This window comes from Barbus barbus (genome assembly GCF_936440315.1).
Source record: "Barbus barbus genome assembly, chromosome: 2".
Taxonomy (NCBI): Eukaryota; Metazoa; Chordata; class Actinopteri; order Cypriniformes; family Cyprinidae; genus Barbus; species Barbus barbus.
This window is the reverse complement of record NC_136730.1, coordinates 10676834-10693190: the sequence shown is the minus strand read 5'-3', so window position 1 is coordinate 10693190 and position 16357 is coordinate 10676834. Positions and strand designations below refer to the sequence as shown.

Below are 16357 nucleotides of genomic sequence, written 5' to 3'. Positions count from 1 at the left end.
TTAGCACATCTGATCTCTTCTGGAAGCTGGTTCCAACTGCGGGCCGCATAATAGCTAAAAGCAGACTCCCCTTGTTTTGTGTGAACCCTTGGTATTTCTAACTGACTCGATCCTAATGATCTGAGTGGTCTGTTCGGTTTATATTCAGTGAGCATATCAGCAATATATTTAGGTCCTGGGCCATTGAGTGACTTATAAACAAGTAAAAGTACTTTAAAATCAATTCTAAATGTAACTGGAAGCCAGTGTAAGGACCTGAGGACTGGTGTGATATGCTCAGATTTTCTGGTTCTAGTCAGAATCCTGGCAGCAGCATTCTGGATGAGCTGCAGTTGTCTAATGGTCTTCTTGGGAAGGCCGGTGAGGAGACCATTACAGTAATCCACCCTGCTGGTGATAAAGGCATGGACAAGTTTCTCCAAGTCTTGATTGGAAACAAAACATCTAATTCTTGCAATGCTTTTGAGATGATAGTATGATGATTTAGTTACTGCTTTGACATGACTACTGAAACTAAGGTCTGTCTCCAGAATCACCCCAAGATTTCTGACTTGATTTTTAGTTGTTTGACCCCTAGAGTCAAGGTATGCATTCACCTTGAGAACTTCATCTTTGTTTCCAAATGCAATGACTTCAGTTTTCTCCTTGTTTAACTGAAGAAAGTTCTGGCACATCCAACTGTTAATTTTATCAATGCATTGGCAGAGGGAGTCAACGGGGCTATGGTCATTTGGAGATAAGGCTAGGTAAATCTGGGTATCATCAGCATAGCTGTGATAGGCAATTTGGTTCTTCATCATTATCTGACTTAGTGGGAGCATATACAGGCTAAACAAGAGCGGTGCAAGAATTGAGCCTTGTGGGACTCCACATGTCATGGCCGTCCACTTAGACTTATGCTCTCCTATACTCACATAATAACCTCTCCCTTCTAAGTATGATCTGAACCATTTGAGTGCCATCCCAGAAAGCCCGACCCAGTTTTCCAGTCTCTCTAAGAGTATGTTATGATCGACAGTGTCAAACGCAGCACTAAGATCTAGTAGTACCAGCACTGATATTTTGCCAGAATCAGAATTGAGGCGAATATCATTTATTATCTTAATGAGTGCTGTCTCTGTGCTGTGATGTGCTCGGAAACCAGATTGAAAATTGTCCAGATATCCATTTGACTTTAAGTAGTTGTTCAGCTGATTAAAAAACTACCTTTTCAATAATCTTACCTATGAAAGGAAGATTTGATATGGGTCTATAGTTGCTCAACATGGTGTTATCAAGATTGCGCTTTTTCAGAAAGGGCTTAACAACTGCAGTTTTAAGGGAGTTTGGAAAAGTCCCAGAAAGAAGTGAGGCGTTCACCACTTCTAAGAGATCAGCTTCTAAACAGTTAAGCACATTTTTGAAAAAGGATGTGGGAAGTGTGTCAAGATAGCAGGTTGAAGATTTAAGGTGCTGTACTATTTCTTCCAAAATTTTGTTATCAATTTTTTTAAAAACACACAGTGTGACTTCTTTTTGATTGCGGTCGAATCTGTGTGACCTCTGCATAACTTGAGGATGTGCCAATCTCCTTTCTGATATTATTGATCTTCTCAGAAAAGAAGGAAGCAAACTCATTGCATTTGCTGTCGGAGAGCATTTCACTGGGAATCTGACTTGGGGGGTTTGTCAGTCTCTCAACAGTTGCAAAAAGAGTGTGAGTGTTGTTTAAGTTACTGTTTATAAGGTTTGACAAGAAAGTCTGTCTAGCTGTGGCTAGTTCCACATTGAAAGCATGAAGGCTGTCTTTATAGATGCTATAGTGAATTTCGAGTTTCGTCTTCCGCCACTTCCGCTCAGCTTTTCTGCATTGTCTTTTCATGCTCTGAACTGCTGTTGATTTTCTCCAAATTGATTTCTGTTTCCCCGTCTTCTTGCTGACCTTTATCGGGGCAATATCATCAATAACATTCTTAATTTTTGAGTTAAATGACTCCAGGAGAAGATCAACAGAGTCTGCAGAAATGCTTGGTGTTAATGACATTGCCTTCATAAATAGCGCACTTGTGTTCTCGTTAATGCATCTCTTACTGATAGAGATAGATCTAGATTCAGTGGTGACTGAGATCAATATATCAAAGAAAATACAGAAGTGATCAGATAGTGCTACATCCTTAATAACAATGGATGAAATGTTTAGACCTCTACTGATGAGTAAATCTAGAGTGTGTCCACGATTGTGTGTGGGTCCGTGCACATGCTGAACCAGGTCAAAAGTGTTTAAAATAGTTATAATTTCTTTTGTAGTTTTGATTTCTGCATTATCTATGTGAATATTAAAATCCCCTGCAATAGCAAAACAGTCAAACTCTAAGGAAATCATTGATAACAGTTCAGTGAACTCATCAACAAAGGCTGGAGAATATTTTGGAGGCCTGTAAATAATGATAAACAGGGTGCGTGGAGCACCTTTCAGCACAATACCTAGGTGTTCAAAAGACAAATACTGACCAAATGACATTTGCTTGCACTGATAAACATCTTTAAACAGAGCAGCTACACCTCCACCTCTCCTAACAGTCCTGCAGACACTTATAAAATTAAAGTTAGGAGGGGCTGTTTCATGAAGGACTGTTGCACTGCAGCTGTCTTCTAACCATGTTTCATTTAGAAACATAAAATCCAGGTTGTTTGTGGTTATTAATTCGTTGATCAGAAATTATTTATTTTTAAGTGAGCGAATATTTAAAAATGCTAAGTTGATGGAATTACATTTTGTCTCTATAGCAGTCTTGGATTGATGCATTATAGGCCGCAGGTTAGATGGGTCAGCCGTACGGCTTGAGGAGGCCTTAGACTTTCTATCACGTGATAAAACACAAATAGGCATGCTGGGTTCCCGCTTTTTCTGTAAACATTTGTGAATGTTGTGGTTAATATAGCAGGGACCCGACACATATCACTGAGAGCTGTTATCAGTTGTTTTTGGTTCACCTACACCAGATGGAGAGGAGTTTGGGCCCTGTCGTTGTGGCAGCGGCCGGAGAGCTCTCGCAGGAGGAGGAGGGTGAGCTGGGCCTGCAGTTTTTGGTGGTTGTGGGGCCCGCCGTTTTTTAGTTGATATCTGGGGGCTTGCAGCGAAATAGTGGGAGAGTTTGGTCCCAGCATACACCAGTTCCTCCATTTTCTGTGAGAAGCTTAGAAGTGGGGATGCTGGAGAGAGGGAAAGTGTGTCTGGTGAGCAGGGCTCTTGCTCTGGTGTTTCCGGTGACTGTGAGATGTCGTTCTGGCTTCCCTGGCTGTTTTCCAGAAATTCGTCCTTGGGTGCTGAGTCTTGGAGCTGTTGTAATACGTCACAGTCTGCATGTGATGAGCTCTGTGGGCAGGGCTCAGCTGGGATGTCCATGAGCAGTGCTTGTTGTGGCTGCGTGGTGTTATCAGTGTCCTTGTGGGATTTGTCAACCACATGTTGACTCAAAAGCTGACATGAAGTCCTGTGGTCACTCATATTCTGTCCAGGTGTGTGTGTGCCATTCAGGCCGAGTAGATTGGCACATACCGCTGAAGGATGACGGAGGGAGAAATAGATATTGTCTTTTAGCACTCTTGCACGAGTCTGTTTAGGTGGAGGCCAGCGAGTTTAAACAGTTGTCTGTGGCCCCAGAAAAGATTGAAGTTGTCGATGAAGTTGACTCCTTTTATACTGCAGGTTCTTTGTAGCCATGTATTTAGCCCAAGCAACCGTGAAAACATGTTAGTTCCCCTTGCTGGGAGTGGTCCACTGATGAACGACTGGACTTCAAGACTTTGAAGAGTTTCAAAGAGTTCACTGAAATCCTTCTTAAGGAGTTCTGACTGCTCCTTCTGAATATCATTCTTCCCCACATGGATGATGACTCGATTTGCAGTCTTGTGCTTCATCAGAATGTTCCGAAGTTCTTTGTTCACATCAGAGACGGTTGCTTGAGGAAAGCAGCATGTAGTTGTAGTCCTGCAACTGATGTTTCTGATAATAGCGTCACCCACTATCAGAGTCCTGGGCTCGGCTGCGCTCTGAGCTGAAAGCCGCTGTCTGCTCGACCTTGAGCGCCTGTTAGTAGCGATGTTAGCTGTTGGCTGATTCGATCCGTGTTTAGTCACATTTGCGGATTCCTCACCCACATTCATTAATGCTTCAAATCTGTTCTCAAGATGTATTGGGGGTGGTAGGATATCAGTGTTTACAAGTCTTGTCATAGCCGTATCTGGGGTAGAGGATGCTACGGCAGCAATACGAGATAATCTGATGTCTCGATTGCCTTTGGGTCTCGCTCCCTGTTTGTGCCATCGATTTGTCTGTCGATCTATTTCGGCTTTTTCCTCTACATGTATAAACTGTTGAGATTCACTAGATTCACAGGACTCACCGGCTGTATGCTGAGGGGGTCCGTGATGACCATCAGCTGTGAGTTCCGCCTGTTTTGGAAGTCCAGCAAGTAACTTTGTTTCAAGAACCACAATCCTTTGTAGAAGTCTGTGACAGTTTCTGCAGCAAGTAGATTCCACGGGAGGCATTTTCTCTCGTCTGTTTGGATGTAGACAGCTGTGCTTTTCCGTCTCTGGAATGTAAACTGCTGGGAAAGAATCTTAATTTTCCCCAAAAAATGTGTTGTCTGAGCATTGTGCTGATCTGCTGAAGTTAAAATCTTAGAGAAATCTGAGAAAAGTGCAAAAATAGGGAGCAAAGCGCAGAGCAAGTGCAAGCCGGAAGAAGAGAGGCTTGCTACAAAAATACAGTGCAAAGCTGTGTAGTTAGTTAATGAATCACTCAATTGATTCGTTTTATTAAATCACTCCACCTGACTGGCAGATCCGACTGAATCAAACAATAGTAATTTTTTAAGTTTATGAAACTCAAACTACTATTTGGTATGATAATGTATTTTACTTTCGGTTTTATAGTTTTCGTGTTTTAAAAAAGTAAAAGTCTGTGAAAAAAAAAAAAAAAAAAAAAAACGGTGAATAATTGTTATTCATGCCATTTTATATAACATAGTCTGTGAATCCTTATTCAGATGTCACCTTAAAAATACATTTACTGATGTTGCAAATTTTAACGCATATAACACAAGAAATAACTGCACGGACACGTTTTAAATAGAACAAGGTACTAAATGAATTGATACAGCAATTAACAGCTCTGAACCTGTAAGTCTTTGTGTTAATTTAATCAGAGGGTGCACGTGTGTTTAGGGAAGGCGTAAGGTTGTGATGCAAACATAAAAATAGACATGCACTGCACCGTGTTAAACTGGGTTAAACAGGTATAAGATGAGAATTAGCCAGGCAGGATTGAATCCGAAACATCTCTGCAACTTTTCTACATTTTAATAGGAATGGTGGACTTTTCTCGCTGATGGCATTCATGTTTTAGGACTCAAATATGATCTGACACTCAGGCATCATTATGCTCATTAAACAGCACATGATTTTAAGACAGTGCGTAGATGAAAAGCATTACATTTTATCCCTCTGCTGACTAATGACTTTGACGTTAAATTGAAATGACATTGGTAAGATATACAGGCGCTGAGTGGAAAAACTGTCAAGTTTGGTTTTGATAACCAAGTACATGGTCTTCTCTTTATTAAGTAAGAGTGAGTAATGATTTCTAATGGCTTATAAAACCTTTATATAGCTAATTATATTAAATTTAGGTTTTTATCCTGTTAATATTCGGTGTACAATCAAGTAAATATTGTATATTATTATACATATTACATATATTATATATTATACATATTATAATATATATATGTGTGTGTGTCTGTGTGAAAAATTTAATTTAGAAAATGAATAATAAATTGAATTAATTTAAATATTTTATATTAATTTAAACAAACATACATTTTAAAATAAATATAAAATTTCTGTATATAAATGTATTTTACATTTTGTAATTCGTGTATATTTATATAATAAAAAGGTGTGTATGAAATATGAATGAATAAAATATAATTATTTAATTTATATAATTAATATTTGACAAATTAATTAAATTATATTTGATGTAGAAAATAAAGTTTCAAATATGCATATAAATATACACAGTACACACATTTATTACTGTATGTAAACACAAACTTTTATTTTGAATGCGATTAATCGCAATTACATTAAATATTTTATATTACATATTTTCTTTTATGGTAGCCAATATAGACCAGTTCTTGACTATAATATCAGAACATACAGATGTGATTTCTTTACCTGACAGCATGGACAATCAGTCCTTGGGATAGGATTTGAGAACCATCACAACTGGGTGCAGAGTCAACAAAGCCAAAAGATTTGGCTCTGTTCCACTGAGCCGCATTAATAATGCTAATGAAAAGTGCACCAGTTGGATTTTAGCATTCCGATCAAAAGCTCTGGAATTTGAGACACACATATGGGATGCACATCCTCCCCGTTCTCTTTCTCTCTCCTGGTGGGATTGCAGCAGGACTCTCTAAATGACAGGCCTCATGCAGCAGTGAGAGCAGACAGGCCGAGAGCAAGGGTGCTGCTGCATGCTGATTCTAAAACACATGTCATCTGTTTAGGCAGGATGTGTGCCGAGCTGCTCTACAGGAGGGATATATCTCTCGTCTAGTCTCATCAGTCAGCCAAGCACAAATCCCTTTAGTGAGAGAAGGCAGCTGACAATAATGACGCCTTCTCATTTGAATGACAGTTAACGTGCAGTGTCTGATAAGACGTTTGCATGTGGTTTACCTCTGAATAGTGTTCAATAATATACAGTCTGTGACAGCAAGATTATGAGCTGTCCCTCCGTCAATTTCTGCTGTCCGTTTTTCATCAGAGACCCAGTTTATGACCATATAGTGCATATTAACATAACAGTGGGCCTTCTTTTGACTTGACAATAACTCCATTGTTAAGAAATCTTTGCATTTCAAAAAAGTAAGTCTTTGAGGCTTTAAGTCACATTAAAGGAATGAAAATTTATCATCATTTACTCACTCATCTTGTCGCCTGTCGCTGTTGTCAGCCTCATGTTGTGTGTATTCTTTTCTTTTATCTGTGAAACGTAAAATGAGATGTTAGCCTGAATGTCTGAGATTTGGTTCGCCATACAAGCAAAGGGAATAGAGATTTGTATTTCCAAGCACATTAGGGCTCCATTCACACTGCACCTAATTCTGATCTGTTTAAAGCTGACATTTAGGACTATCTGTACACATTGTCATTGTGCAGGTAATGGAATTAGATCTGTTTCTTGCCATAGTGTTGATTCCAGAAACATAATAGAGTTGTTGTGGGAAGAGAACAGAAATCTGGAAATTTGGCCTCTGCTCATTCTCAAATTATATATTTGTACTATTTCTTTATATTTAATTTTTTATTATTCAAACAATAAACTAGGTTTTACCCATTTGTCAGCACAAATATTTTAATCATTTAGAATATTTTAATATTTCGTTTTATATCACTTTGGGTGCATATATATCTGTTACAAATACAATGAATGATGATGGAACATTATCTCACCCACATTTTGACATTTTATTTTCACAGAAGTAATACCAGTAAGTATTTTAAATGCAGTTGTCTCTGAAGTGTATATAAAATCAATTTAATTTGATGCAAACACCAAGATATGATGTCTCGTCTTTTACACATATAATAGAAATATATTTTTATATATATTTGTACATTTGAACTACTATTCAACAGTTTATGTTTGGTAAGATTCGATAAATGGCAAAAAAAAAAAAAAAAAAAATTATTAATTACGTCTATTTCATGGTAGATTGGATGCCTTGTTTGTAGTGTTCTAAAGTAACAGCTTACCTTGGGAAATGTGTGTACTTCACGGATGAAAACTTGCTGTCAGCCATTCTGTCCTGTATCTCTTACATAAAAGCTTCTGTCTTCAACCCTGAGTATTTCTTACCTCCTATCAGTTCCGCCAGTAATCCTGAAGCTGGACGAGCCGGAGCGGCGGCATCACACCTGCATTGAGTTCACTGTGAGGGGCTTTCCCCATCCCACACTGCGCTGGTTCCACAAGGGCCGCGAGATCCTGCAGAGCGAGTATATCCACGTGGAGATGGAGTACTACCAAGATTACTTGGAAGGCTGCTTGACTTTTCAGAACCCAACGCATTACGACAATGGAAACTACACCCTTGTAGCCTCTAACTCTCTCGGGTCAGTCACCAAAACCGTCTACGGCTATTTCCTTGAGCCGCCGTTCATTGAGGATGATGGTAAGTTATTTAACAGCTTATTTGCTCTTGTAGCCTGCACTGTAAAAAATGTGGAGTAGGATTTACTTGAAAAAAGCCTGGAAACAATTTTCACTCAGAAAAGGCTAGTTAATTTACAAATATTTGACAAGTAAAATCCTAAACATAATTATTAGCAACTTTAAATTGAATTTTTTATGTTAAGTTTACCTGGGAATTCCCAGTAAATTTTATTGACTCTGATTTTATTTATCATTTTATTTATTCATATGATTTTACTTAAATAATACTTACCATGGAAATGAACTCAACTTGATTCACTGAAAAACATTAAGTATACTCAAGTACATTTCACATTACAAAAGCATGCTATTAAAGCATGTGGTTCACTTACAAGCATGTAAGTAAGTAAGTAAACAGCTTGTTATCCTTTTAAGATAATATGTCCACTCAATAGAATTATTACCCAAGTGAACACAGAGACTGCAATACTTTGTACACTGTGCACAATGACGGTAACAATCAGTGGATAGTGTCTGAGTATGAATGGGTTATTTTGAGTAGAAAATGAACTCCAGATGTCACAAAACAGTATATCACTAAACATAACAACAAAAGCAACCATAAAAAAGTATAAATGCAATTCGAAAATAGTGAAAAAATTAACTTTTTTTTTATTATTCATCCCAGTGCATGATGGGAAAAACGGGATCATAACTTTGATATTTACTTAAAGAATCCTTGTAAACATAACAAATAATTACAATATATTTATAAGTACAAACTTTAATATCTACAAGCTTAAATTGAGTACTAATATAGAATTTACTTAATTTTTTTTTATTCTTGCCTGAACTAAATGATGTAATGTAGAAAATACATTTGTTTTTATGTTGTATTTACTTCACCACAAAATTATTTTTATCAGTGTGAGGGATGACTTTATTGATATTTATTGGGATGACTCTAAAATGTATTATATATGTGTGTGTCTGGTTATATATACAAAAACTATATGATACTACATATTATATATGAAGTTTGTGGTCGGTACGATTATTTTAATGTTCTTGAAAGAAGCTTCTTATGCTCACCAAGGCTGCATTTATTTGTTTAAAAATACAGTAAAAATCATAATATTGTGAAATATTATTATAATTTCAGTTAACTGTTTTCTATTTCAATATATTTTAAAATGTAATTTATTCCTGAGATGCAAAGCTGAATTTTCAGCATCATTACTCCACTCTTCAGTGTCACATGATCCTTCAGAAATCTTTCTGATAAACTGATTTGCTGCTCAAGACACATTTCTTAATATTATCATTGTTACAGTTGTGTTGCTTAATCTGTGCAAACCATGATACATTGTGTTTTTCAGGATTCTTTGATGAATACAATGTTCAAAAGAAAAGCATTTATTTAAAATGTTTGATTCAGAATTTGAATGCGTCCTTGCTGTATAAAAGCATTCATTTTCAAAAACAAAAAGTCTTACTGACCTCAAACCTTTGAACGGCAGTATATCTTTTACACATTTTCATGCCTTAAAATGTTTTCCATATTTATTTATTTTTATGTTTTCCAAATTTAATCTCATATAATTGTCTTTTTTTCCTCTTACGCTGCTCTTTTAGGAATAATTGAGTACAGTAAGTGCCTCTCTCTTTTTGACAAAAAATACCTTATAATCTATGATAAGATTGAAGACTTTGATGAAACCTCTTCTTTAAAACATCATAATAATAGCTCTTCTCAAGTGCACCAAGAACACACAGAGCATAGCACACTTGCATCATCCCATCCTTGAAATCTTCCTCAGTATCGGTAAAAGAGAACACCCCTAATGACTCTGTACACAGGTAGATTGAAGAATAGCCCTTATGAATTGCAGCACGTGTTTGGCACGTATACGAGCTCTATGCATTAAAAGTTCAGGATGGTGTACTTGTTTTCGAGTCCAGCGGAGGACGGCTTGTGCTTTGGGTGCGTGATGCAGCAATGTGTGAGCCCTGCTGCACCTCTGCCATTATGACTCAATTAAAATGGCAATTCCTCTCTGACACCTGTGAACAAGCCACACACAGGTTCAGACAAAAGCCTCCCCAACCAAAACAGTTTACACTGGGGCTCTCAGGCAGCATCATGAATGTACAAGTCATGAAGTGAAACTGAAAATAGACATATCTAGTAAGGACAGAAAGAATTCAATATATTGGGCAGAGCTGAGCTAGTTCTCACTAGCACAAATTCTGATATTATGAAATTTGGCATCACACTAGCATACAATAGGACTAGAGTATTTTTATATAGAGTACATACACATTTTATATTAGGGCCGGTTGTCTTAATTTTGTTGTTGGTTAGTGGTTGTTACATGATTTGATATGTTGTTATTTCATACAATTTATTATTTATAATATATTTTTTGGGGGGGAAACAATGGTTTCTTTTTTATTAACTTATTTATTTGTTTATTTGTTTGGCTAGATGAGAAATAAAGGTGAAAATGTTGTAAATATTAAAATTACTCAAATAAAAAAGTGTGACAACTACATTTTTTTATAGTATTTATTAGTATTTTGAATTACTTTTATATTTTATTTTACGTTTTAGAGATTTTGTTATGTGCTGGTTTTTATGTTTTAGAGTTTCTTATATTTTTATTTAGCTTTCGTTTATTATTATTTTTTATTTATTTATTTTCATTTTTAGTTTTAATCATTTTAGTAATAAAACTTCAACTTTTTCAGATGGTTGCCAATGCAACTTTTCTCACTTTTTATTTATATTTTTTTAAGTGTTAATTTAATATTTACATTTCAGCAGTATTGCAATTAACACAAATATTTTTTATTAGTTTTAGTTATCAACAACAACACTCATTTGGCCTCGTTTAATTGAGCAACGTCTTTTCTATTTCCTGTAGCTCCAACACCTGAAGATGAGGCGAAGAGTCCTGGAGAAGATTCATTTGGAGTAAGATGTTCTTTCTGTCTAAAAAAAACTCAAAAGGCTGAAGTTCTTCTTTAAATTCAATTGACTGCTGTATTGCTTTTTTCCTGTAGATGTCGATTGCTGTTGGTCTGGCAGGATTTGGCTGCGTCTTCCTCATTGTGATTTTCGTCCTCATCAACAAATACAGCAGACGCAACAAATTTGGGATAAAAGGTATGGCTAGAGTATTTTGCTGCATTTTCTTAATGTCGAAATGAAGGCAAATTCTTGCTCCATATTTTCAGGGAAGTCAATGGATATCTGGCTGGATGGGAATTGGTTGATTTGTGAAAAATGGTTTCTTTACAACAGGTGGTTGGATGGGAGAAAAAATTGAAAATTTTGATAAAAGACAACAATACAACAAACATTTGTGTCTTAATGCGTATTTAAGGAAAATGGGTCCGATTTTGACCTCATGTTAACTTTAGATATTTTATTCCCAGTGAAAAAAAACAAAACTACCTTAATTCTCTTCATCCTTTCTTGAAGCAACACAATAGATTTCCTCAGTCTTTCAGCTGTCAATCATCTCGCGGGACTCGGTAACATAATAGGAGTTCTCTGCTTTGGTTTTAGGCGATGTTTAGAGCCTGCTTTTAAACAGTGGTCTGGCACATCATGAGTCAGATAGGGTTTGGTTTGTGCTGTGTGGGTTTGTGTGAATAGAATTTGAGTTGAATGCATCCTCCAGTCTCAGACCTTCGGGAGGCAGTTGGCGGAAATGCCTGTGAGTCTTTCTTTGGTTAGCCTGACTTCCTCTGCTAATATTAAGGTTTATATCACTGTGGAGCCAGTGCTTTCAGAGATACAGTTTTATATTCAAACCTACGTTTGTAGTAGAAGTGGGCAGTACCACAAAAAAAAAAACATATGACGATATGAGTAATTTTAGATCACGGCAACTGTATATATATATATATATCACATAAGGGTTATTTGCTGAGATTCAATGGATGCGATTGTTTCAATTTAAATGACCATGAGTTCATACCTACTTTTTGGATAATCCAGTGATTAAATACTTAACAAATGAAAGGTACTTTTCTTTTTAACTCAAGTGTTACATAATGTAAAGCTGGTGTTGCATTGATGCCAATGATATTATTGATATTAATCATACCATTGACCATATAACATATTAAAGTTGTAAATATTATCACCCAGAGTTCACCCATTTACTCACCTTCATGTGATTTCAAACCTGTAGGCAATTTTTTGGTGGATGAATTGTGTGCTTGGCATCAGTGCAAAACCAGTTGAGTTAAAAGCAAAAAACAGTAAAAATAATATTATACAGTATTGTTCGGACTTTAAATTCTGATTAGATAAGTCGTATTCAAAGTTACTGTAAAGAGCCAACACACTATAATTTTTTTAAATATCTCTTATGGTAGGCTGTATTTATTTGATCAAAAATACAGTAAATCTGTAATATTGTGATATATTACTATAATTTAAAATTACAGTTTTTTTTATTTTAATATATTTTAAAATGTAGTGTATTCCTGTGATGCAAAGCTGAATTTTCAGCATCATTACTCCAGTCTTCAGTGTCACAGGATCCTTCAAAAATCATTCTAATGTGTGTGTGTGTGTGTGTGTGTGTGTGTGTGTGTGTGTGTGTAATTCTTCTTCTTTTAAGCTATCTTAATGGACAATATGCCTAGTCTGAGGTTTCAACAAAATGAAACATTTTATTCAGAATTATTTGCTAAATAGAAAGTTAATTTTAAAAAAATTGCATTTATTTAAAATATTTTTTTGCATCCTTGCTAAATAAAAGTAATACCGAAATAAAAATCATACTGAAAACTTTGGGTAAAAATAAATAGAGGGAAATAACGTTAGCATATTCATAATTTAAGCTTATTATCAAGTTTTCCCTCTAACTTGAAAAGTTGTGAAGTTTGGCAACTTTAGACAACTAAACACCATCTCATATTTCAGTCCATTATAAGTTATTCCTAGTTATGTTATGAGCAATGATAATTGTGAAATTGTAAATTGTAAATATCAAATTTTACAATTAAAAGTAATAAATGTAATAGTTTTAAACACTAAAACAATAATGGTAAACGTAAAATGGTTAAATAAAAATGACAAATTTCTGGTTTGAAATGTAATTTCATTTATAATAAACCACCTTGACCCAACACACCTTGCTCTTTTCTCATATATGTGTCATAAGATGAAAACGCTCTCTCACTTTGTTGTGACAGTCCTGTGAGAGACAGAAAATATGGGTTCCGTTTACTCCGAGAGGAATGACTCATTAAGTCTCACGATCGCCGGCAAGGTTGAAGAGGCATAAAAGGATTGATACTCAAAGCGTGACGTCAATACGAGTCCTTTTCAACACGCTGGCCTTCCCACAATACACCACTTGTCCTGTTTTTCTCTTCAAATCAGCTGGAGGTCTTAGGCAGCCATTACCTCAGATTGAGCTGTATTGGATTTTTGCCTCGCACAATCATTCTGGAGCCTTTTTTTGCCGTTGAAGTTTGATCACAGACTATTTTAGGGCAGGCAATAAAATCTGATTTTGTGTTCGTGTGTGTGTGTGTTTCTCGTTTTCTGTGTTTGGACCTTTAGTGTGCTATTAAATCATCAAATCATGAACAGAGGTTGTGCTGCGCAGCGTCCGACTGATTTTACTTGTCTTTCAAGTCGTTCAGGGTATTTCTGCTAATGTTAAAGCTTCGTAATCTGCCTCAGTCTTCATGTTTAGTTGTAATTGTGGGTAAAAATCAAAAGCGAGAACATATGTTTGCATATTTTTAATTTAAGCTCATTAACAAGTTTTCCCTCTAACTTTCTTGAGCATTTATATACTTTCTTGTATACTTATATTAGTCTGTAATAATAAATGGATTAGTCAGACAGTAATTATTTCTTAAGGTGAAAGCATACACTTTTGTATAGTTAGTTTCTGTATTTTAGCAAGGAAGAAAAGCATTGTTATGCATAGATTATCTGTTGCTGCCATTGTAATGATCAATTTTAACAGATTTTGGTCCTACTGTACTTAGTAGTGCTCAAAAATGAAAAGTTTTTTGCTTGATTTCTCCTTTTCTTATAAGATACTAATTGACAATCTTCGTGTTTGTCAAACTAGAGCGATAAAAATAACTGATACTTGTATAAAGCAACTACTGTTCAAATAAGGCCTAAATGCCTAATTATTTTTAGTGCAAGGAGTGGCTTGATCATATCCTATCTCATCTTTTATGTAAACGTGCATAAATTCGAAAATGGAGCTTTTGGTTTTTGATTGCATAATTTCCTCATTCTGTGGAGGGAAACTTCTTTTAATCAGTTCCTGTCCGCTATCAATCAAAATGCCAATATGAAAACAGATAAGTGATTTGCATTACTGAGAAGAAAGTACACAGGAAATGTTGATTTCAAGCATTTCCTTTTGCAACATTTCCGCTGGGGATATTTAAGAAGTTTTATTTAATTCAGTTCCATAGAATGCATTCATTTCCTGTCAGGAGAGGATGTTTTAAGAGAGCCTCAGGCTTGTGTCTTATCCTATGGTCATTATTTTATCTGAATTATAATCAGACATTTTGTCCAGCCTCGGATCTGTAATATAATCAGTTTGCTTCATCCCTGTATGATATAAAAGTGTCATTACAGATATATTGGGTCTCATACATGCATATAGTGTATTTGTATCAAAAATCTTGATACATAAAATTTAAATGTACTTTTTTTCCTTTTAAAAATTTATTTAAATGGAAAAAGGATTTATTTTTAGTATATTTATTATAAATTAATATTTAAATGTTATGTATATATAATTTTAGATCATTTTTTAGAAATTGAACAAAACTACCCTATAATAAGTGTTTTCTTAAATTATTCATATGAAATATAAAGCTATATTTCATTAAAAAAAAAAAAAAAACGTAAAAGCTTGCTTTATGCATACAATTTCTTCATGTACTCTAAAAGTTTTTATAGAGTGTAAGAGTATATTTGCAGACTGTGAGGTTGCGCTCATATGTAGATGTTTTGGTCGGGTATTATGATAATTACTAACTGTGGGTATGCGCTACTGCATTTAGAATAATCCAGATTCATCAGGATATGTGCTCTAAGGCTTCTGTTTTTAATAAATAATACATCCCAAAAACAATAATAATAATACATTTAAAAGTTAAAATATACTATCTGCCTCACTGTCCTGGAACACTGCAGTGCAAACCAAGAAGCTTTGAAGTTTGTATTCACTTTATTGAGCCAAGAGCTCCGTCTGTGATGTTTACATCCTGAATTGGTTAAATATATTTTCATTATTTGAATGTGCAGGTCATAGTTCAACAAACCTGAATGTTGGAGGAGTATGCAGCAAAAGACAAAACGTCTGCATGTGTTTGAATGGAAGTGCAATGGAATTATTTGGGGACACACTGGTTGTGAATCTGGCAGAAATTTTGAGTGAGAATATTTTCACCATTCAAATACAATAAAAACAGTAATTCATTAATTCAATAATTAAGAAATATTATTACCATTCTAAGTAATGGTTTTCTATCTGAATATATTTTAAAATGTAATTTATTCCTGTGATGTAATGCTGAATTTTCAGCATCGTTACACCAGTCTTCAGTGTCACATGACCCTCCAGAAATCATTCTAATATGAATGACACTTGGAAAAAAAAGTCTGCAACTTTATCATCGTAAATCCTACAGTGACTCTGAACATATTGTCAATTTTACTTCCAGCCAACTTGAGTCTGCATGCTTAACAGATAAATTGAACATTCTGTACCTGAAAAAGCAGAACAATAACCATGCATGACCTCTTAGGGCTTCCGTAAAACAGAAAAACAAATAAATTGTACTTTTTTTTTTTTTGCTAAGATGCAAGTACTCATTCTTAAATGCACTCTTTCTTATATGCTGACTTGCTGCTTAAGCAATATTTATTATTATCAGTGATGAAAACAGCTGTGCTGCTCAATAGTTTTGTGGAAACAATTTTTCAGATTTGATTGAAAGAACAGAATTAATCTCACATGAAAATCTTTTGTAACATAATAAAAAAATCTTTACTGTCACTTTTAAACAGCTGAACGCATCCTTTCTGAACACATGAATTAATTTCTTTAAAAATGAAAAAGAAAAAAAATG

General features: G+C 35.2%; 1 protein-coding gene across 1 annotated transcript in view; it reads left to right on the top strand.

The window, feature by feature from the left end:
* Positions 1-16357, top strand: part of LOC306881060 (NT-3 growth factor receptor-like) — a gene marked incomplete at its 5' end in the record, with an annotated part of 124578 nt that overhangs the window by 51160 nt on the left and 57061 nt on the right. The window contains 3 exons of the mRNA XM_079434956.1: positions 7929-8234; positions 11143-11192; positions 11282-11384. Of these exons, the coding sequence (XP_079291082.1) occupies positions 7929-8234; positions 11143-11192; positions 11282-11384 (459 nt within the window). The remainder of the gene's footprint in view (positions 1-7928; positions 8235-11142; positions 11193-11281; positions 11385-16357) is intronic.